The 24,384-nt window shown below is 46.4% G+C and overlaps 1 protein-coding gene across 1 annotated transcript in view; it reads right to left on the bottom strand.

The window, feature by feature from the left end:
• The window catches only part of LOC143800030 (uncharacterized), a 28,430-nt gene extending 5,170 nt beyond the window's left edge, over positions 1 to 23,260 (bottom strand). The window contains exons 1-3 of the mRNA XM_077281171.1: positions 21,745 to 23,260; positions 21,492 to 21,651; positions 21,278 to 21,380 (exon numbers count right to left, since the gene is read on the bottom strand). Of these exons, the coding sequence (XP_077137286.1) occupies positions 21,278 to 21,380; positions 21,492 to 21,651; positions 21,745 to 21,859 (378 nt within the window). The 5' untranslated portion in view covers positions 21,860 to 23,260. The remainder of the gene's footprint in view (positions 1 to 21,277; positions 21,381 to 21,491; positions 21,652 to 21,744) is intronic.
• Between the last annotated feature and the right edge of the window lie 1,124 nt (positions 23,261 to 24,384).

Below are 24,384 nucleotides of genomic sequence, written 5' to 3'. Positions count from 1 at the left end.
TGGGAGAGTAATATTGCCCTTTCAGCTTGTGTGCCAGTCTTGACTCCTGGGTGTGCCACCTCTCTCCCTTTCATTCAGTGGGCCATAGAAAGCCTATTTATTTTTTCCGTGATTTGTGTTCTAAAATCTACCTCAACACAAAAACACTACATCAATCAGTGGGAGAAAAATATTGGCCTCAGTCAGGGCTTGTGTGCCACTGCTGTGTGTGCTATCTCTCATTCAGTGGGCTATAGCAAGCCTATTTTTTTTTTTTTTTTTTTTTTTTTAATATTATTTGGTTTCTAAAGTCTCCCTGAAAAAAAAAAAAAACCTAAAAAAACAGTGGGAGAGTAATATTGCCCTTTCAGCTTGTGTGCCAGTCTTGACTCCTGGGTGTGCCACCTCTCTCCCTCTCATTCAGTGGGCCATAGAAAGCCTATTTATTTTTTTTTTTAAATATTATTGGGTTTCTAAAGTCTCCCTGAAAAAACAAAAAATACATAAAAAACAGTGGGAGAGTAATATTGCCCTTTCAGCTTGTGTGCCAGTCTTGACTCCTGGGTGTGCCACCTCTCTCCCTTTCATTCAGTGGGCCATAGAAAGCCTATTTATTTTTTTTTTTTAATATTATTGGGTTTCTAATTCTCCCTGAAAAAAAAAAAAAAAACCTAAAAAAACAGTGGGAGAGTAATATTGCCCTTTCAGCTTGTGTGCCAGTCTTGACTCCTGGGTGTGCCACCTCTGTCCCTCTCATTCAGTGGGCCATAGAAAGCCTTGTTTTTTTTTTTTTTTTTAATATTATTTGGTTTCTAAAGTCTCCCTGAAAATAAAAAAAAAATACATAAAAAAACAGTGGGAGAGTAATATTGCCATTTCAGCTTGTGTGCCAGTCTTGACTCCTGGGTGTGCCACCTCTGTCCCTCTCATTCAGTGGGCCATAGAAAGCCTTGTTTTTTTGTTTTTTTTTTAATATTATTTGGTTTCTAAAGTCTCCCTGAAAATAAAAAAAAAAAAAAACATAAAAAAACAGTGGGAGAGTAATATTGCCCTTTCAGCTTGTGTGCCAGTCTTGACTCCTGGGTGTGCCACCTCTCTCCCTCTCATTCAGTGGGCCATAGAAAGCCTATTTATTTTTTTTTTTAAATATTATTGGGTTTCTAAAGTCTCCCTGAAAAAACAAAAAATACATAAAAAAACAGTGGGAGAGTAATATTGCCCTTTCAGCTTGTGTGCCAGTCTTGACTCCTGGGTGTGCCACCTCTCTCCCTTTCATTCAGTGGGCCATAGAAAGCCTATTTATTTTTTCCGTGATTTGTGTTCTAAAATCTACCTCAACACAAAAACACTACATCAATCAGTGGGAGAAAAATATTGGCCTCAGTCAGGGCTTGTGTGCCACTGCTGTGTGTGCTATCTCTCATTCAGTGGGCTATAGCAAGCCTATTTTTTTTTTTTTTTTTTTTTTTTTAATATTATTTGGTTTCTAAAGTCTCCCTGAAAAAAAAAAAAACCTAAAAAAACAGTGGGAGAGTAATATTGCCCTTTCAGCTTGTGTGCCAGTCTTGACTCCTGGGTGTGCCACCTCTCTCCCTCTCATTCAGTGGGCCATAGAAAGCCTATTTATTTTTTTTTTTAAATATTATTGGGTTTCTAAAGTCTCCCTGAAAAAACAAAAAATACATAAAAAAACAGTGGGAGAGTAATATTGCCCTTTCAGCTTGTGTGCCAGTCTTGACTCCTGGGTGTGCCACCTCTCTCCCTTTCATTCAGTGGGCCATAGAAAGCCTATTTATTTTTTTTTTTTAATATTATTGGGTTTCTAATTCTCCCTGAAAAAAAAAAAAAAAACCTAAAAAAACAGTGGGAGAGTAATATTGCCCTTTCAGCTTGTGTGCCAGTCTTGACTCCTGGGTGTGCCACCTCTGTCCCTCTCATTCAGTGGGCCATAGAAAGCCTTGTTTTTTTGTTTTTTTTTAATATTATTTGGTTTCTAAAGTCTCCCTGAAAATAAAAAAAAAATACATAAAAAAACAGTGGGAGAGTAATATTGCCATTTCAGCTTGTGTGCCAGTCTTGACTCCTGGGTGTGCCACCTCTGTCCCTCTCATTCAGTGGGCCATAGAAAGCCTTGTTTTTTTGTTTTTTTTTTAATATTATTTGGTTTCTAAAGTCTCCCTGAAAATAAAAAAAAAAAAAACATAAAAAAACAGTGGGAGAGTAATATTGCCCTTTCAGCTTGTGTGCCAGTCTTGACTCCTGGGTGTGCCACCTCTGTCCCTCTCATTCAGTGGGCCATAGAAAGCCTTGTTTTTTTTTTTTTTTTTAATATTATTTGGTTTCTAAAGTCTCCCTGAAAATAAAAAAAAAATACATAAAAAAACAGTGGGAGAGTAATATTGCCATTTCAGCTTGTGTGCCAGTCTTGACTCCTGGGTGTGCCACCTCTGTCCCTCTCATTCAGTGGGCCATAGAAAGCCTTGTTTTTTTGTTTTTTTTTTAATATTATTTGGTTTCTAAAGTCTCCCTGAAAATAAAAAAAAAATACATAAAAAAACAGTGGGAGAGTAATATTGCCATTTCAGCTTGTGTGCCAGTCTTGACTCCTGGGTGTGCCACCTCTCTCTCTAATTGTGGGCCATAGAAAGCCTTTTTATTTTTTTCCTTCATTTGTGTTTTAAAATCAACCTCAACACAAAAACACTACATCAATCAGTGGGAGAAAAATATTGGCCTCAGTCAGGGCTTGTGTGCCACTCCTGTGCGTGCCATCTCTCATTCAGTGGGCCATAGAAAGCCTTGTTTTTTTGTTTTTTTTTAAATATTATTTGGTTTCTAAAGTCTCACAGAGAAAAAAAAAAAAAAAAATTAGGTGGGAGATTAATATTGACATTAGTGCTTGAGTGACAGTCCTGCGTGTGTGTCATCTCTGTGATTTGGTGTCACAGAAAACAGAGTGTGTAACATTGTGCCTGATTTTCCTTGTGGTCTCACCAACCTGTTAAGGGATATTGAAATCATACTGAAGTTATAGCTCACCGTGTAAGTTGTTTGACAGCAACAAATAAAGTTAGTTTGGTTACGATTTTTAAACAATGAGGAAGTCTGGTGCAAGAGGTCGTCGTGGGCGTTCATTGTCAGCTGGTAATGATGGTAGTGGTAGTGGAGCATCAGGTGGTCGTGGGGATAAAAATATTCCACCTAAGTCTGGAGCTGTGGAGCCAGTTTCGTCGTCAGGCTACACAAGGCCTCGAACGCTCTCTTTTCTGGGAGTAGGAAAACCGCTTTTAAAGGCTGAGCAGCAACAGCAAGTTTTGGCTTACATTGCAGACTCAGCCTCTAGCTCTTTTGCCTCCTCTTCCGAAACTGGTAAATGTAAAAGCAGCGCGTCGCTTGTGGATGTTCACGGTCAGGGACAAGTCGCTTCCTTGTCCTCCTCAGCAAAAACTACAACAAGAGAGAAGGATGCAGCAGGCGACACAACGGGTCACTCCATGGAGCTCTTTACACATACCGTCCCTGGCTTAGAAAGTGAAACATTTAACAGGCCATGCCCATTACAAGTAGATTCTGACATGGAGTGCACTGATGCACAGCCACAGCCAGAGTACTATGCTGCTCCTTTGACTCAGACCACCACATTGCCCTCTCAGGGTACAGATCCACAATCAGACCCTGATGAGACTATGTTGCCCCGCCACGAACGCTATACCACCGACCGACACAGTGACACAGACGAAGTTGCACACGAGCTCGAAGAGGAGGTAATAGATGACCCAGTTATTGACCCCGATTGGCAGCCATTGGGGGAACAGGGTGCAGGCGGCAGTAGTTCAGAAGCGGAGGTGGAGGAGGGGCCGCAGCAGGCATCAACATCGCAACAGGTTCCATCTGCCGGGCCCGTATCTGGCCCAAAACGCGTGTCAAAGCCAAAACCTGTTGGAGGACAGCGTGGCCATCCGGTTAAAGCTCAGTCTGCAATCCCTGAAAAGGGATCCGAGTCTAGGAAGAGTGCAGTCTGGCATTTTTTTAAACAACATCCAACTGATCAGCGCAAAGTCATCTGTCAAAAATGTTCAACTAGCTTAAGCAGAGGTCAGAATCTGAAAAGTCTAAATACTAGTTGCATGCATAGACACTTAACCACCATGCATTTTCAAGCCTGGACTAACTACCAAACGTCCCTTAAGGTTGTAGCACCCTCGGCCAATGAAGCTAGTCAGCAACGCAACATCCCTTCCGTCACTGTAAGGCCACCATTTTCCGCACCACCGGCAGTATCTGTGCAGGTTTCTTTGCCAGCCAAAAGCAGTCAGGGTCAGGGAATCACCAGTTTAGTAGGAGGAAATATTGCATCTAGGGCACCGGCGGAAACAATACCGTCTCCAACCGTCTCTCAGTCTGCCATGTACACCGGCACACCCGAAAGTTCCACGATCTCCTGCTCTCCAGTCCAGCTCACCCTACATGAGACTCTGGTTAGAAAAAGGAAGTACTTATCCTCGCATCCGCGTACACAGGGTTTTAACGCCCACATAGCTAGACTAATCTCGTTAGAGATGATGCCCTACCGTTTAGTTGAAAGCGAAGCTTTTAAAGCCCTGATGGAGTACGCTGAACCACGATACGAGCTACCTAGTCGACACTTTTTTTCCAGAAAAGCCATCCCAGCCCTGCACCAGCATGTTAAACAGCGCATCGTCCATGCACTTAGGCAATCTGTGAGTACAAAGGTGCACCTGACTACAGATGCATGGACCAGTAGGCATGGCCAGGGACGTTATGTGTCCATCACGGCACACTGGGTGAATGTGGTGGATGCAGGGTCCACAGGCGACATCAATTTAGGGACAGTTGTGCCTAGCCCACGGTCTAGGAAACAGTTGGCTGTAGGCGTTCGCACCCCCTCCTCCTCCTCCTCGTCCTCCTGCAGAAGCTACAGCTCTTCCACAGAACGCAGTCGGCCAACCACTCCATCGGCAGATGACACTGTTGCACACCAGTTGTCCCATTATGGGCCAGCTACTGCCAAGCGTCAGCAGGCTGTATTGGCTATGAAGTGTTTGGGCGACAACAGACACACCGCAGAAGTTCTGTCCGAGTTCTTGCAACAAGAAACGCAGTCGTGGCTGGGCACAGTAGATCTTGAGGCAGGCAAGGTAGTGAGTGATAACGGAAGGAATTTCATGGCTGCCATCTCCCTTTCCCAACTGAAACACATTCCTTGCCTGGCTCACACCTTAAACCTGGTGGTGCAGTGCTTATTGAAAACTTATCCTGGGTTCTCCGACCTGCTCCTCAAAGTGCGTGCACTTTGCTCACATATCCGACGTTCGCCTGTACACGCCAGCCGTATGCAGACCTATCAGCGGTCTTTGAACCTTCCCCAGCATCGCCTAATCATAGACGTTGCAACAAGGTGGAACTCAACACTGCACATGCTTCAGAGACTGTGCGAACAGAGGCGTGCTGTTATTTATTTGTGGGAGGATACACGGGCAGGCAGTAGGATGGCAGACATGGAGTTGTCAGGTGTGCAGTGGTCGAAGATACAAGACATGTGTCAAGTCCTTCAGTGTTTTGAGGAATGCACACGGCTGGTTAGTGCAGACAACGCCGTAATAAGCATGAGCATCCCCCTAATGCGTCTGCTGATGCAAAGTTTGACGCACATAAAGGAGCAGGCGTCTGCACCAGAGGAAGAGGGAAGCCTTGATGACAGTCAGCCATTGTCTGGTCAGGGCAGTGTACAGGACGAGGTAGCGGGCGAAGAGGAGGTGGAGGACGAGGAGGATGATGGGGATGAGTATATTTTTAATGCGGAAACTTTCACGGGGGCACAGGAAATTGGTTGCGTGTCACGGCCGGGTTCTGGTTTTTTGAGGGACACAAGTGACGTAGATTTGCCTGCAACTGCCCCTCAACCAATCACAACCGGAGATTTGACAACTGGAACTTTGGCCCACATGGCGGATTATGCCTTACGTATCCTAAAAAGGGACACACGCATTACGAAAATGATGAACGATGACGATTACTGGTTGGCCTGCCTCCTTGATCCACGCTATAAAGGCAAATTGCAAAATATTATGCCACATGAGAACTTGGAACTAATATTAGCAACCAAACAATCAACTCTTGTTGACCGTTTGCTTCAGGCATTCCCAGCACACAGCGCACGTGATCGTTCTCACACAAGCTCCAGGGGGCAGCAGACTAGGAGTGTTAGGGGTGCACACATCAGAAGTGGCGTTGGACAGAGGGGTTTTCTGACCAGGTTGTGGAGTGATTTTGCTATGACCGCAGACAGGACAGGTACTGCTGCATCAATTGAAAGTGACAGGAGACAACATTTGTCCAGTATGGTTACTAACTATTTTTCATCCCTTATCGATGTTCTCCCTCAACCGTCATTCCCATTTGATTACTGGGCCTCCAAATTAGACACCTGGCCAGAATTGGCAGAATATGCATTGCAGGAGCTTGCTTGCCCGGCAGCAAGTGTCCTATCAGAAAGAGTATTCAGTGCTGCAGGTTCAATATTAACCGAAAAAAGGACTCGTCTGGCTACCCAAAATGTTGACGATCTAACATTCATTAAAATGAACCACAACTGGATTTCGAAATCTTTTGCCCCACCTTGCCCGGCCGACACCTAGCTTTCCTATGAAAAGCTCTTGCCTGTGAATTACTTTTCTAATGTCTAATTTGCTGCAGCTGATTGTACAGCATACGACATGTTTACACCTCCCTAAATGGCAAAACTCCCCACACGGGGCCGTGGTATCGCGACTTGGCGCAAGCACCCGTGAGACTGCTGTTTGTCTGAAGAGGTGGGTGTGCTCGCTTTTGGTTGACGGCATTGCTACTGGGTCCCTCATAGTACAATGTAGTGTCTCTGGCGGTGGTGGTGCGCACCCAACGTCAGACACACCGTTGTAACATGAGGGGCCCTGGGGCGGTCCCGCCGGCCTCAAGAGAGTTCCCCCCTACCCCAGCTCAAAATGTGCTCTACCACGTGCAAAATTATGTCGCACAGCTCCACCAATCTTTAGTCTATTCGCTGACATCATTCAATGTCTGGCACTGACAATACAAATTTGTAGACATCTATGATGCAACTTAAAGTAGTCTGTGTCTGTGTCCTATATTGGCACCATTAAATAGTTACTGCCAAATTACTATGTCAGAAACTCAGTAGATGAGCCCACCCCTGTACCTAAGTATGCCACCTTTTTTTTTTGTTTTGGTTGTTTTGCGAGACATTAACATCTATTTATATTTTGGGAGTACTGGGACAGACACTCCTTGCACTACTCCTCCACTCACCACCAAGCTGCCTGTGTATCCATGTAACCGCTGTAAAACTGCCATGAGCCTATTGTTTGTTATTTTAGGCCTTTGATAGCCTGTCTGCGGTCCCTACTTTAAATACTCCTCCACTGACCACCAAGCTGCCTGCCCGTGTATCCATGTAACCGCTGTGAAACTGCCATGAGCCTATTGTTTGTTATGTTAGGCCTTTGATAGCCTGTCTGCGGTCCCTACTTTAAATACTCCTCCACTGACCAGACCACTGCTGCCCGTGTACCCCTGGAACCAATTATAAAGTGCCTACAGCCAGCCCATTTTCTTATGTTAGGCCTTTGAAGCCTGTCTGCGGTCCCTACTTTAAATACTCCTCCACTGACCAGACCACTGCTGCCCGTGTACCCCTGGAACCAATTATAAAGTGCCTACAGCCAGCCCATTTTCTTATGTTAGGCCTTTGAAGCCTGTCTGCGGTCCCTACTTTAAATACTCCTCCACTCACCACCACCAAGCTGCCTGCCCGTGTATCCATGTAACCGCTGTGAAACTGCCATGAGCCTATTGTTTGTTATTTTAGGCCTTTGATAGCCTGTCTGCGGTCCCTACTTTAAATACTCCTCCACTGACCACCAAGCTGCCTGCCCGTGTATCCATGTAACCGCTGTGAAACTGCCATGAGCCTATTGTTTGTTATGTTAGGCCTTTGATAGCCTGTCTGCGGTCCCTACTTTAAATACTCCTCCACTGACCAGACCACTGCTGCCCGTGTACCCCTGGAACCAATTATAAAGTGCCTACAGCCAGCCCATTTTCTTATGTTAGGCCTTTGAAGCCTGTCTGCGGTCCCTACTTTAAATACTCCTCCACTGACCAGACCACTGCTGCCCGTGTACCCCTGGAACCAATTATAAAGTGCCTACAGCCAGCCCATTTTCTTATGTTAGGCCTTTGAAGCCTGTCTGCGGTCCCTACTTTAAATACTCCTCCACTGACCAGACCACTGCTGCCCGTGTACCCCTGGAACCAATTATAAAGTGCCTACAGCCAGCCCATTTTCTTATGTTAGGCCTTTGAAGCCTGTCTGCGGTCCCTACTTTAAATACTCCTCCACTCACCACCACCAAGCTGCCTGCCCGTGTATCCATGTAACCGCTGTGAAACTGCCATGAGCCTATTGTTTGTTATTTTAGGCCTTTGATAGCCTGTCTGCGGTCCCTACTTTAAATACTCCTCCACTCACCACCAAGCTGCCTGTGTATCCATGTAACCGCTGTAAAACTGCCATGAGCCTATTGTTTGTTATTTTAGGCCTTTGAAGCCTGTCTGCGGTCCCTACTTTAAATACTCCTCCACTGACCAGACCACTGCTGCCCGTGTACCCCTGGAACCAATTATAAAGTGCCTACAGCCAGCCCATTTTCTTATGTTAGGCCTTTGAAGCCTGTCTGCGGTCCCTACTTTAAATACTCCTCCACTGACCAGACCACTGCTGCCCGTGTACCCCTGGAACCAATTATAAAGTGCCTACAGCCAGCCCATTTTCTTATGTTAGGCCTTTGAAGCCTGTCTGCGGTCCCTACTTTAAATACTCCTCCACTCACCACCACCAAGCTGCCTGCCCGTGTATCCATGTAACCGCTGTGAAACTGCCATGAGCCTATTGTTTGTTATTTTAGGCCTTTGATAGCCTGTCTGCGGTCCCTACTTTAAATACTCCTCCACTCACCACCAAGCTGCCTGTGTATCCATGTAACCGCTGTAAAACTGCCATGAGCCTATTGTTTGTTATTTTAGGCCTTTGATAGCCTGTCTGCGGTCCCTACTTTAAATACTCCTCCACTGACCACCAAGCTGCCTGCCCGTGTATCCATGTAACCGCTGTGAAACTGCCATGAGCCTATTGTTTGTTATGTTAGGCCTTTGATAGCCTGTCTGCGGTCCCTACTTTAAATACTCCTCCACTGACCAGACCACTGCTGCCCGTGTACCCCTGGAACCAATTATAAAGTGCCTACAGCCAGCCCATTTTCTTATGTTAGGCCTTTGAAGCCTGTCTGCGGTCCCTACTTTAAATACTCCTCCACTCACCACCACCAAGCTGCCTGCCCGTGTATCCATGTAACCGCTGTGAAACTGCCATGAGCCTATTGTTTGTTATTTTAGGCCTTTGATAGCCTGTCTGCGGTCCCTACTTTAAATACTCCTCCACTGACCACCAAGCTGCCTGCCCGTGTATCCATGTAACCGCTGTGAAACTGCCATGAGCCTATTGTTTGTTATGTTAGGCCTTTGATAGCCTGTCTGCGGTCCCTACTTTAAATACTCCTCCACTGACCAGACCACTGCTGCCCGTGTACCCCTGGAACCAATTATAAAGTGCCTACAGCCAGCCCATTTTCTTATGTTAGGCCTTTGAAGCCTGTCTGCGGTCCCTACTTTAAATACTCCTCCACTGACCAGACCACTGCTGCCCGTGTACCCCTGGAACCAATTATAAAGTGCCTACAGCCAGCCCATTTTCTTATGTTAGGCCTTTGAAGCCTGTCTGCGGTCCCTACTTTAAATACTCCTCCACTCACCACCACCAAGCTGCCTGCCCGTGTATCCATGTAACCGCTGTGAAACTGCCATGAGCCTATTGTTTGTTATTTTAGGCCTTTGATAGCCTGTCTGCGGTCCCTACTTTAAATACTCCTCCACTCACCACCAAGCTGCCTGTGTATCCATGTAACCGCTGTAAAACTGCCATGAGCCTATTGTTTGTTATTTTAGGCCTTTGATAGCCTGTCTGCGGTCCCTACTTTAAATACTCCTCCACTGACCAGACCACTGCTGCCCGTGTACCCCTGGAACCAATTATAAAGTGCCTACAGCCAGCCCATTTTCTTATGTTAGGCCTTTGAAGCCTGTCTGCGGTCCCTACTTTAAATACTCCTCCACTGACCAGACCACTGCTGCCCGTGTACCCCTGGAACCAATTATAAAGTGCCTACAGCCAGCCCATTTTCTTATGTTAGGCCTTTGAAGCCTGTCTGCGGTCCCTACTTTAAATACTCCTCCACTCACCACCACCAAGCTGCCTGCCCGTGTATCCATGTAACCGCTGTGAAACTGCCATGAGCCTATTGTTTGTTATTTTAGGCCTTTGATAGCCTGTCTGCGGTCCCTACTTTAAATACTCCTCCACTCACCACCAAGCTGCCTGTGTATCCATGTAACCGCTGTAAAACTGCCATGAGCCTATTGTTTGTTATTTTAGGCCTTTGATAGCCTGTCTGCGGTCCCTACTTTAAATACTCCTCCACTGACCACCAAGCTGCCTGCCCGTGTATCCATGTAACCGCTGTGAAACTGCCATGAGCCTATTGTTTGTTATGTTAGGCCTTTGATAGCCTGTCTGCGGTCCCTACTTTAAATACTCCTCCACTGACCAGACCACTGCTGCCCGTGTACCCCTGGAACCAATTATAAAGTGCCTACAGCCAGCCCATTTTCTTATGTTAGGCCTTTGAAGCCTGTCTGCGGTCCCTACTTTAAATACTCCTCCACTCACCACCACCAAGCTGCCTGCCCGTGTATCCATGTAACCGCTGTGAAACTGCCATGAGCCTATTGTTTGTTATTTTAGGCCTTTGATAGCCTGTCTGCGGTCCCTACTTTAAATACTCCTCCACTGACCACCAAGCTGCCTGCCCGTGTATCCATGTAACCGCTGTGAAACTGCCATGAGCCTATTGTTTGTTATGTTAGGCCTTTGATAGCCTGTCTGCGGTCCCTACTTTAAATACTCCTCCACTGACCAGACCACTGCTGCCCGTGTACCCCTGGAACCAATTATAAAGTGCCTACAGCCAGCCCATTTTCTTATGTTAGGCCTTTGAAGCCTGTCTGCGGTCCCTACTTTAAATACTCCTCCACTGACCAGACCACTGCTGCCCGTGTACCCCTGGAACCAATTATAAAGTGCCTACAGCCAGCCCATTTTCTTATGTTAGGCCTTTGAAGCCTGTCTGCGGTCCCTACTTTAAATACTCCTCCACTCACCACCACCAAGCTGCCTGCCCGTGTATCCATGTAACCGCTGTGAAACTGCCATGAGCCTATTGTTTGTTATTTTAGGCCTTTGATAGCCTGTCTGCGGTCCCTACTTTAAATACTCCTCCACTCACCACCAAGCTGCCTGTGTATCCATGTAACCGCTGTAAAACTGCCATGAGCCTATTGTTTGTTATTTTAGGCCTTTGATAGCCTGTCTGCGGTCCCTACTTTAAATACTCCTCCACTGACCACCAAGCTGCCTGCCCGTGTATCCATGTAACCGCTGTGAAACTGCCATGAGCCTATTGTTTGTTATGTTAGGCCTTTGATAGCCTGTCTGCGGTCCCTACTTTAAATACTCCTCCACTGACCAGACCACTGCTGCCCGTGTACCCCTGGAACCAATTATAAAGTGCCTACAGCCAGCCCATTTTCTTATGTTAGGCCTTTGAAGCCTGTCTGCGGTCCCTACTTTAAATACTCCTCCACTGACCAGACCACTGCTGCCCGTGTACCCCTGGAACCAATTATAAAGTGCCTACAGCCAGCCCATTTTCTTATGTTAGGCCTTTGAAGCCTGTCTGCGGTCCCTACTTTAAATACTCCTCCACTGACCAGACCACTGCTGCCCGTGTACCCCTGGAACCAATTATAAAGTGCCTACAGCCAGCCCATTTTCTTATGTTAGGCCTTTGAAGCCTGTCTGCGGTCCCTACTTTAAATACTCCTCCACTCACCACCACCAAGCTGCCTGCCCGTGTATCCATGTAACCGCTGTGAAACTGCCATGAGCCTATTGTTTGTTATTTTAGGCCTTTGATAGCCTGTCTGCGGCCCCTACTTGCAATACTCCTCCACTGACCACAATGCTGCCTGGAGTGCCTGCCTGTGTATCCATGTAACCGATGTAAAACTGCCATGACTGCCTACTGTTTGTTATTTTAGGCCTTTGATAGCCTGTCTGCAGCCCCTACTTGCAATACTCCTCCACTGACCACACCAATGCTGCCCGTGTACCCCTGGAACCTATTTAAAAGTTCATAGAGCCTAGTTATATATTTTATTTACTATTAATAAGGCCATGATGGACTACGCTGTACCACGCTACAAGCTAACCAGTCGACACTTCTTTTGCGAGAAAAGCCATCCCAACCCTCCACCAGCATGTAGAAGACCGCATTGTCCATGCACTCTGGCAATCTGTGAGTACAAAGGTGCACCTGACAACAGACGCATGGACCTGTAGGCATGGCCACGGAAGATTACGTGTCCATTACGGCGCAATGGGTTAATGTGGTGGATGCATGGTCCACAGGGGACAGCCTACTAAGTCTGTCTGCAGTCCCTAATTCAAATTGTCCTCCACTGTCTAAATCGGAACTTCCACCTTCTGGCTTTCGGCCTATAGTATCAGAAATTAAACTGCATTTGGCCTTCAACTTTGGTTAGGGCCTACTAACGGCTTCTGCCCCTCCCTGGTGTTGTCCTCAACTAAATAAAGCTGAGCTTCAACCTTCCGGCTCTCATTATGTGGTTTTAAAAAAAAAAATGGTGGTTAGGGCCTACTAACGGCTTCTGCCCCTCCCTGGTGTTGTCCTCAACTAAATAAAGCTGAGCTTCAACCTTCCGGCTCTCATTATGTGGTTTTAAAAAAAAAAATGGTGGTTAGGGCCTACTAACGGCTTCTGCCCCTCCCTGGTGTTGTCCTCAACTAAATAAAGCTGAGCTTCAACCTTCCGGCTCTCATTAAGTGGTTTTAAAACAAAAATGGTGGTTAGGGCCTACTAACGGCTTCTGCCCCTCCCTGGTGTTGTCCTCAACTAAATAAAGCTGAGCTTCAACCTTCCGGCTCTCATTAAGTGGTTTTAAAACAAAAATGGTGGTTAGGGCCTACTAACGGCTTCTGCCCCTCCCTGGTGTTGTCCTCAACTAAATAAAGCTGAGCTTCAACCTTCCGGCTCTCATTATGTGGTTTTAAAAAAAAAAATGGTGGTTAGGGCCTACTAACGGCTTCTGCCCCTCCCTGGTGTTGTCCTCAACTAAATAAAGCTGAGCTTCAACCTTCCGGCTCTCATTAAGTGGTTTTAAAAAAAAAATGGTGGTTAGGGCCTACTAACGGCTTCTGCCCCTCCCTGGTGTTGTCCTCAACTAAATAAAGCTGAGCTTCAACCTTCCGGCTCTCATTATGTGGTTTTAAAAAAAAAAATGGTGGTTAGGGCCTACTAACGGCTTCTGCCCCTCCCTGGTGTTGTCCTCAACTAAATAAAGCTGAGCTTCAAACTTCCGGCTCTCATTATGTGGTTTTAAAAAAAAAAATGGTGGTTAGGGCCTACTAACGGCTTCTGCCCCTCCCTGGTGTTGTCCTCAACTAAATAAAGCTGAGCTTCAACCTTCCGGCTCTCATTAAGTGGTTTTAAAACAAAAATGGTGGTTAGGGCCTACTAACGGCTTCTGCCCCTCCCTGGTGTTGTCCTCAACTAAATAAAGCTGAGCTTCAACCTTCCGGCTCTCATTATGTGGTTTTAAAAAAAAAAATGGTGGTTAGGGCCTACTAACGGCTTCTGCCCCTCCCTGGTGTTGTCCTCAACTAAATAAAGCTGAGCTTCAACCTTCCGGCTCTCATTAAGTGGTTTTAAAAAAAAAATGGTGGTTAGGGCCTACTAACGGCTTCTGCCCCTCCCTGGTGTTGTCCTCAACTAAATAAAGCTGAGCTTCAACCTTCCGGCTCTCATTATGTGGTTTTAAAAAAAAAAATGGTGGTTAGGGCCTACTAATGGCTTCTGCCCCTCCCTGGTGTTGTCCTCAACTAAATAAAGCTGAGCTTCAACCTTCCGGCTCTCATTAAGTGGTTTTAAAACAAAAATGGTGGTTAGGGCCTACTAACGGCTTCTGCCCCTCCCTGGTGTTGTCCTCAACTAAATAAAGCTGAGCTTCAACCTTCCGGCTCTCATTAAGTGGTTTTAAAACAAAAATGGTGGTTAGGGCCTACTAACGGCTTCTGCCCCTCCCTGGTGTTGTCCTCAACTAAATAAAGCTGAGCTTCAACCTTCCGGCTCTCATTATGTGGTTTTAAAAAAAAAAATGGTGGTTAGGGCCTACTAACGGCTTCTGCCCCTCCCTGGTGTTGTCCTCAACTAAATAAAGCTGAGCTTCAACCTTCCGGCTCTCATTAAGTGGTTTTAAAACAAAAATGGTGGTTAGGGCCTACTAACGGCTTCTGCCCCTCCCTGGTGTTGTCCTCAACTAAATAAAGCTGAGCTTCAACCTTCCGGCTCTCATTAAGTGGTTTTAAAACAAAAATGGTGGTTAGGGCCTACTAACGGCTTCTGCCCCTCCCTGGTGTTGTCCTCAACTAAATAAAGCTGAGCTTCAACCTTCCGGCTCTCATTATGTGGTTTTAAAAAAAAAAATGGTGGTTAGGGCCTACTAACGGCTTCTGCCCCTCCCTGGTGTTGTCCTCAACTAAATAAAGCTGAGCTTCAACCTTCCGGCTCTCATTATGTGGTTTTAAAAAAAAAAATGGTGGTTAGGGCCTACTAACGGCTTCTGCCCCTCCCTGGTGTTGTCCTCAACTAAATAAAGCTGAGCTTCAACCTTCCGGCTCTCATTAAGTGGTTTTAAAAAAAAAATGGTGGTTAGGGCCTACTAACGGCTTCTGCCCCTCCCTGGTGTTGCCCTCAACTAAATAAAGCTGAGCTTCAACCTTCTGCTCCAAATTACCATTTTAAAAAATGCAATAGGCTTTTCCGGCCTACTAAAGGTGTCTGCCACTCCCTGGTGTTGTCCTCAACTGAACAAAGCTGAGCTTCCACATTCTGGCTTTCGCCCTATACTATCAGATATTAAACTGCATTTGGCCTACTAGTGTGGTTAGGCCCTTGAAACAGTGTCTGCTGCTCTTGGGTTTGCTACTCCACTGAACAAAGCAATGCCGCCTGTTTAGTCCTGTTACCAATTTTGAACTGCATGTAGCCTACTTTATTCTTTGGCCCTATATCTGTTTCCTCCTCATCCTGCCCATTGCCCAGCCACTGCTAAATGAGTCTGCTGGTACATTGACCTAGACCACTACATTCCCCTTGTACTCTACACAGCCAGAATCTGTCCCTGCTGAAAGTAAGGTTCCCCTTCCCGCATGTTATACCACCTTACACAGGGACAAAGAGGAAGGTGCAGATGAAAGTGCAGGTTCCTTCATCAGGTGGGGGGGCATACTCGTTGGCGACGTCACTGGCACAGGGCCCCTCAGAGTACGCAAAAGTGTCGCTGCTGGTGGGAGGCGCCCCCGCCATGCAAACACACCGCCGTACTTTGAGGGGCCCTGTGCCAGTGGCAATGCGAACGAGTGGGCCCCCCCCCTGCTTGCTCAGGATCACAGCACTTGCAACTTTTAAATACTTACCTTTCCCTGCAACACCGCCGTGACGTAGTCCGCATTTCCTGGGCCCACGAAAAACTTGAGCCGGCCCTACTCCCCCCACAACTTTTGCCAAATGACCCCCAATTCCCTATGCCCAACTATTATTATAAAGTTAATTAAGATTGACAAGCTTCAGAAACAAGAATGGATGTTTTTGGCATTAAAATGGGCACTGTAGGTGTTTTCCTGGCCTCCACTCACTGCCGACTATGCTTCCCCATTGACTTGCATTGGGTTTCGTGTTTCGGTCGATCCCCGACTTTTAGCGATAATCGGCCGACTGCACTCGACTCGACTCTGGACAAAATCGGGTTTCCCAAAACCCTACTCGATCTTAAAAAAATGAAAGTCGCTCAACCCTACCCATGACTATCTATATGATTACCTTGTTCTGATACATGCTTTTATTTATGCTATGTGCCTTTATATTTAATAAAGTTATACATGTTTGCACACAAATATTTGGACTTTCACTCCATGTCTTTCTGTGTTTAAATCTGCACCCATGTATGCAGGAGTACTGTGCCAAAGAGCCCGTGTGGGTACTCTGCACCCGTGTCTGTGGAAGTACTGTGCCAAAAAGCCTCTGTGTACTTGTGAGGTGGCCAGGGTGGTAGTCATGGCAAAGGGCTGCTGTTCTGGCACACCCTGGCACCCCGCAAAGAAATAACAAAGTCCCAACTGCTGTGTGATGTGTGTGCAGTGCAAGTCACTCACTTTTAGGTTAGAGACCTCCTCAGGTTGCAGGGTCCCGACTTCAGATATCATCACACACTGATTGACAGAGTCCATATTCATTTTTAACTAAACAACTTTACTCAGCATGTCCAGTTCAGTCACAGGCATCGCACAGTAATCCTCATTGATCATATATCCTTTCCTCTGTGCTGTCCCTTGCTCTCCTGAAATTCTTTGTTCCAGTACCATACCCTCAGGTACCGCAGTGTCCCAACTAGCAGACTAGTTCATACTTGGGGTTCCCTGCCCATTTTCCCCTCCGAGGGCGAAATAAAGGTAGGCGTTTCCAACCTTTTCCAGACCATAGGTCTCAGACGTTCCGGGATCTTCCACTGAATGTCATGATCCATTTTTGAATTTGTGGCAACTCTGGTTCAACTATGTTTTAAATGTAGCTTTTTTTCCTTTCAGAACCAGTAGGAGTAAGGCTAGTTTCACACTAGCGTTAACTGCATTACGTCGCAAATCCGTTTTTTTGCCGAAAAAACGGATGCGTCAAAAAAGTGAAAAACGGTGACAAACGTATGCCACGCATCCAGCATTTCGACGGATCCGTCGCAAATCCGCTAAACGTTTCCGTCGAAAATACTGGATGCGTTGCATACGTTGCATACGTTTTACCATCCGTTGTATCCGTTTTTCCGACGCATCCGTTTTTAAAATGGGAGGCTCCCAAATTTGATTGGCTACTGGAAAATTTGAAAAACTATATAGTACTGTTTTTACAGCCCATCTTTGTGGGTTTTAGTTTTGTGGCAGCGATGGAAGGTGTTCTTGGGAGGATTGCTAGTTTGGTTACCGACGTTATCTTTGAGACAAATCGCCTGGATATCATAGTGCGGGAGAAGGAGGCGGCAGCGGAAAGGCGTCAGATGCTTCTGCAGCAACGGAGACGGAGACGACTGTGGATTCATCCGATTAATGAGCTACGGATGACCCGGGGTGTCCAGTCCACTCTGTACCTGGAGTTGCGGCACAATCCACACAAATTCCACAACTACGTGCAGATGAGGATTGAACATTTTGATTTTTTGCTTGCAAAAATGGAGGATGTCATCCGAAGACAGGACACAAGGATGAGGCTTGCCATCACACCGGCGGAGCGGCTGATGGTGACCCTGCGGTAAGCCTCTTTTTTTATTTCATTGCTGACATTGAATGTTATATTACATGCTGCAGACAATACTGCGCTGGCATACTGCGCACTATTTTCTGCAGCATGTAATTTTGGTTTTCTTGGCGGACATTCCACTGCTTTATTTAAATGTCATTGCTGATATTGAATGTTAGATAACAGACTGCAGAAAATACTGCGCTGAAATATTGCGTTGCATTTCCTGCAGTTTTTTTTTTTTTAAAGTTTTTTGGGTTTGATGACATGCAACTGCTTTTTTCCTGTCATTGGTCATTTTTAATGTTATATTACATGCTGCAGACAATACTGCGCTGGCATACTGCGCACTATTTTCTGCAGCATGTAATTTGGGTTTTCTTGGCGGACATTCCACTGTTTTTTTACACCGGTTTCATGCTGGTTTTATTGGGTGTCCCGTCCTTAAAAAAAAAATAACAGTGCCATATTAAAACTTGTTGGTCTGTGCAATTTTTTCTAACATTTTTTTTTTTTTTTTTTTTTTTTTAAGTTTCCTAGCTACGGGTGAATCTATGACTTCGCTCCATTATCAGTTCAGGCTGGGCATTTCAACTATCTCTGGAATAGTGAAGGACACATGTCGGGCTGTTTGGACCACTTTGCAACCAGAGTATATCCCCCAACCATCCATGGAAATCTGGTTGCGAAGTGCTGAAGAGTTTCAGCAAATTTGCAATTTCCCTAATTGTGTGGGTGCAGTTGACGGGAAACATATAAGCATTGCGAAACCGGCAGGAACAGGATCGGAGTATTATAATTATAAGAAGTATTTCTCCATCGTCCTTATGGCTATTGCAGATGCCAACTGCAGGTTCCTTGCCGTGGACATCGGAGCATATGGACGGTCCAACGATTCGCAAGTTCTTAAAAACTCTCCGATGGGTCGTTGCCTTTATGGAGAGAGCTACGATTTACCGCCAGCCAGACCACTGCCAGGAACAAATGACCCAGCCCTGGAATATGTTTTTGTAGGTGATGAAGCCTTTCAACTGTCGCCGCACCTACTGAAACCGTACAGTAGCCGGAACTTAAACCATACCAAGCGGGTCTTTAATTACCGGCTTACTAGAGCACGAAGAGTAGTGGAGTGTTCCTTTGGCATATTGACGGCGAAGTGGCGAGTTCTGCTGACGGCTATCAAGCTGAAAACAACAACTATAGACGAGGTAGTTAAAGCCTGTGTGGTGCTCCACAACTTTGTCCTTTCAAAGGAGCCCGTTTCCTTGGATGATGAAGAGTTGGAGACCACCTTGTGGGACTACCGCAGCAGCTCGGTTCGCTCTACAGGTTCTGTTACAAGGATGAGGGACCAGTTTGCCGATTATTTTGTCTCACCTGTCGGGCGGATCCCGTGGCAAGACATGATTGTGTAACCTGTTTCCCATGTGTAACCTGTTTCCCATGTGTTTTGTTTATGTAAAAAATGTGTTTCTGCCCAAAAAAAAAAAAAGGCCAAAAAACGTGGTTTTCTTGCTAGTAAAACCATTGTGTTATACCTTTAACATGTCTGGTGTTTGTTTTTATTAAACCTTTTTTATTATATTACCTTAAGAAATCCACACACACACAAAGAGTAGAATTATAATCAGAATTTTATTTTAACTCTATTTTTTTTTTTTTTTTTTGCCAAAAAAATAGATATTTTTTATTTTCCTTTTTTTTTTTGGGAAAACTTTGCAAAATTTTATAAACATTTAAAAAACATATTTACAAGTCTTGAAATTGTTGGGTGGAGATATGAGAGGAGGAGGGGCAGGAAGGTTGGACCACGTCGATAGGTGGGGAAACCCTACTTGTTTGGGGTGCAGTGGAAGGGGGGGTAAAACCAAGAGGCTGACCAGAGGGGGGTGGTGTTGGGGTAGGGGGAAGAGAAAAGCTGGGTGAGGCCGGTTTCACACGTCAGTGGCTCCGGTACGTGAGGTGACAGTTTCCTCACGTACCGGAGACACTGACACACGTAGACCCATAAAAATCAATGCATCTGTGCAGATGTCATTGATTTTTTGCGGACCGTGTCTCCGTGTGCCAAACACGGAGACATGTCAGTGTTCGTGGGAGCGCACGTTTTACATGGACCCAATAGAGTCAATGGGTCCGCGTAAAACACGGACCTCACACGGACATTCTCCATCTGGAGTCCGTGTGCGTGCAGAAGACAACGCTACAGTAAGCGCTGTCCCCCCCACATGGTGCTGAAGCCGGTATTCATATCTTCCCTGTAGCAGCGTTTGCTATTGAGAAAATATGAAGAATAGTGTTAAAAATAAAGATCTATGTGTCCGCCGCCCCCCCACCCCCTGTGCGCCCCCCCGCTGGTCAGAAAATACTTACCCGCTCCCTCGCTCCTTCCTGGTCTGGCCGCGCCTCCTACTGTATGCGGTCACGTGGGGCCGATCATTTACAATCATGAATAGTCGGCTCCGCCCCTATGGGAGGTGGAGCCACATATTCATGACTGTAAATGATCGGGCCCACGTGACCGCATGCAGGAGAAGCCGCGGCCAGACCAGGAAGGAGCGACAGCCGACGGGGGACCCGGGTAAGTATTTTCTGACCAGCGGGGGGGCGCACAGGGGGTGGGGGGGCGGCGGACACATAGATCTTTATTTTAAACACTATTCTTCATATTTTCTCTACAGCAAACGTTGCTGCAGGGATGATATGAATCGCAGCTTCAGCACCATGCAGAGTGGGTACCACACGCTCCGTGTGGTACCCACTCGCCATACGGGCGGCACACGTGTGCCGCACGTATGGCCTCCGTGAGTTCCCAGGCACACGGACACGGATAACTCCGGTACCGATTTATTCCGGTACCGGAATTATCTGGACGTGTGGGACAGCCCTAAAGAAAACATTGGGGAAGTAATTTGGTCTGGGGGCCGGGATTGTTGTGGGGACTGGGTTGGGTATTGTGACTGGGTAGGGTAGTGGGACTGGGTTGGGTAATGGGGCTGGCGTGGGGTTTGTGGCTGGGTTTGGTAATGGTGCTGGTGTGGGGATTGGGGCTGGGTTTGGTAATGGTGCTGGTGTGGGTATTGGGGCTGGGTTTGGTAATGGGGGGTATGGTGTGGAAATGGGGCCTGGGGTGGAATTGGAGTGGAGGTGTGGTGAGGTGTGTGGGTCGATTCATTAACGGCCTGCAGTAGAGCATTATGGCAGGTATTCATTACCCGCATCTGTTGCTCAAAAGAAAGCTTCTCCATGCTCCTGAGCATGGATTGGAAAAAAATATTGGCCGGATCGGGACTTACAGCTGAATGCAGCCTATCCAAGCGACTGCTGGTTTCCTGGCTTGTTTCACTGATGCGTGACTGCACCATGTTGAAACCAGCAGTCACTTGCTCTCCCAAAATTTTGAAAGAGCCTTGGAAGGATGCATTCAGGTGTAAGAACTCAGGAGCATAGCTCCTTTCCTGACCCCTCTGTCGCTGCCGCCACGAACCTAATGGTGGTGTCGAGGTGGCAGGATCAGAGGGGTGGGGTAAAGGGAACGCTAACTGTTCAGCATCAGATGCGAGCAATGAAGCCTGCAATAATGCTCCACTGCTTGGGGCGGATGAAGTGGAGGGGACAGAGGGGTCAGTGGAGGGGACAGAGGGGTCAGTGGAGGGGACAGAGGGGTCAGAGGAGGGAACAGAGGTGTGGGGCCTACCGACGTGGCCCTCAGTGGCGGACTCAGGAGGGATCGCTCCAGAGGGCGCAGAGGAAGATGCAGGCGCCCGGTGGCTGGAGAAGGTGCTGTGAAAGAAAAAACAAAAGAAATTAATACATTGGAATGAAAAAGCCCTGACTGAAAGCAAACTAAGTAGACAGGTTAACATGGTTATTAGTGGGCTGTAGAATACTTACACTCTGCTCAGCATGGTTCGCCTCAGGAAGGAGAGGGCCTGGCCATATTTGTATTTGCTCCTCTTCCTTCCTGCAGAGCCACTCGGGGCCTTCATCTCATCGTTGAATTCCCTCTTAAAGCGATCCCTCAGTGACCGCCACCGCTTCCTAACCTTTCCAACTGTGAAGACAAGAATCAAAAGAAAAAAAAAAAAATTGGTAAATGCAATACATTACAGTCAGCTCAAAACATCACTGGAAAGTGAATACTTACCTAGTTTGCTCTGCTGCTGAGGATGAAGGCTCTCCCGCCTTGGAAACAGGTTGCGACACACTTCGTCCCAGAGCCGACGGGTGACACTGGTATCGGCATGCCTGCGGTCAGCCATGTTCCACAGCGGCTCCCGCTCGCGAACCTCCTCAATGAGGCTGTCGATGTCGATATCATCATCATCATCCTCTTCTGCGGGAGCACGCTGTGAAGCCTGTGCCAAAAAAAAGAAGAAAAACAAACAAATTAGTACACTGAAACACTAAAGTACCAATAGAAACCCCCTCCCAAAAAAAAAAACCCTCACTGATGGCCGACCGCGGCGACGAGTCCGCTGACTCTGGGAGTGTCTGGGAGAACCTTCAGCGGCAGCAGCAGGAGCAGCAGCAGCAGCCTGAAATAAAGGAAACAAATTCTCAGTTATAGGTAGGCATATATTTTCTGTGTTTAGTTATGTATGAAAATCTGTTTTGTGTATGGTGCAGTGTGATGTGCGAAGCAACTGTTTCACCACTACTTACACTTGGTTCCTCCTCCACTTGCATCTCTCCACCCATCTCGCCCCCTTCTGACAGCTCCTCATCTGATTCAGCTTCCTGTTGAAACATAATTTATGCATGTAGTGATCCAAAAAAACGTAAATTTAAAAAAAAAATAAAAAAAATAAAATATTTTGTGTTAACTTACCGATACACGCTGTTGCTGTGGAGGAGGGCTGTCAGAAGAGGACATTGTTGTGGAAGTAAGCCGGTGGCTGTGGTCCTGGGCTGACAGGCGGCGGCTGTGGTCCTGGTTTTTCTGTAAGTTTAAAGACACTTGCAATCTGCTCTACACATTGAAGCAGCAGATTTGGGGTCTTCAAAACTTACATTTAACAGTTGGTGGCTGTGGTCCTGGTGGGCTGGTCCTGGGCTGACAGGCGGCGGCTGTGGTCCTGGTTTTTCTGTAAGTTTAAAGACACTTGCAATCTGCTCTACACATTGAAGCAGCAGATTTGGGGTCTTCAAAACTTACATTTAACAGTTGGTGGCTGTGGTCCTGGTGGGCTGGTCCTGGGCTGACAGGCGGCGGCTGTGGTCCTGGGCTGACAGGCGGCGGCTGTGGTCCTGGTCCCTGGTGTATCTATAATAAGTATAATGCATTTCTAGTTAGACCACCCCCTAAACTAGGTAATGTTTTTATAAACACCCTGCTAAAATGATGTGAGAAAAGTTCATTAAATGTGAACACCAAAACCCCAAAACAGGTGCACGGTATACCATTCATTTCCATGTTCCCCAAAAAAAATTTTTAAATGTGAACCCACCATGTAAACATATATTTACCACATTTTATTTTCAAAAATCACCTCCCCCAAAAAACCTTTAAGTGTAACCTTTATTAAAAAAAAGTGCCCTCAACCAACTGTGTATTGCAAGTATAACCATTGGTACATACACCTGTTTTAAATTTACCTGTATGAAATGATACTACGGACATTTTTTTAACAAAAATTTTATTATTTTCTTTTTTTTTCACTCTTTTTTTTTTAAATCACAATTAGGAGCTGACATGCTCTTTATTTTAAATACAAGTACATCAACTGCAAATGGTTTTAACAGTAATTAAAATAAAATCAACACTTTTAAATCGAAAAAAAACCCCACACTCACACATTCAGGGTATGTTTCCACGTTCAGGAAACGCTGCTTGTTTGACGCTGCGCAGCGCTGCAGCGTCAAACAAGCAGCGTCCAGATGTTCCTGCATAGTGGAGGGGATTTGATGAAATCCTGTCTCCACTATGCGTGGAAACCCGCACGCGGCGGCCCTGCGACTACGGACATGCTGCGCGTCTTTTCAGATCGCAGCATGCCCGTACACCTTGCGGGGACGCAGCGTCCCCGCAAGGCATATCACAGGGCCCTATGGGAGAGAGCGATCATCCCGGATGTGAAGAGTTAACACATCCGGCATGATCGCGTCCCATTAAGGGGGCGGGGCTTAGCGCCGAGCGGCTTCGCCGCTGCGGCGATACCGCCGCCCATCTGTAACGTGGAAACATACCCTTAAACCACAAGCTGCAGACCGCTAGACTTTTTAAAAAAATACATCAGATTTAAAAAAAAAAAAAAAAAAAACAAAAACACATTTAAACCACATGCTGCACAGACCACTATACAGTCAATACATCAGAAAAAGGCAATTAACTAATTAAAGCATGGACAAATGCACATGCAATCAACAAGACGCACACAAACATGCATGGTATGTGTCCACATTCCGGATCGCATCAGGATTTGGTCAGGATTTTCCATCAGTATTTGTACGCCAAAACCAGGAGTGTAACAATTAGGGAAAGTATAAGGGTATGTCTCCACGTTCAGGATTGCATCAGGATTTGGTCAGGATTTTCCATCAGTATTTGTAAGCCAAAACCAGGAGTGGGTGATAAATACAGAAGTGGTGCATATGCTTCTATTAAACTTTTCCTCTGATTGTTCCACTCCTGGTTTTGGCTTACAAATACTGATGGAAAATCCTGACCAAATCCTGATGCAATCCTGAACGTGGAGACATACCCTAATAGGAAAACAGGCACACTTTTGCTTTTATCACCCACTCCTGATTTTGGCGTACAAATACTGATGGAAAATCCTGACCA

This window comes from Ranitomeya variabilis, chromosome 1 (genome assembly GCF_051348905.1).
Source record: "Ranitomeya variabilis isolate aRanVar5 chromosome 1, aRanVar5.hap1, whole genome shotgun sequence".
Taxonomy (NCBI): domain Eukaryota; kingdom Metazoa; phylum Chordata; class Amphibia; order Anura; family Dendrobatidae; genus Ranitomeya; species Ranitomeya variabilis.
This window is presented reverse-complemented; position numbering and strand designations above follow the sequence as displayed.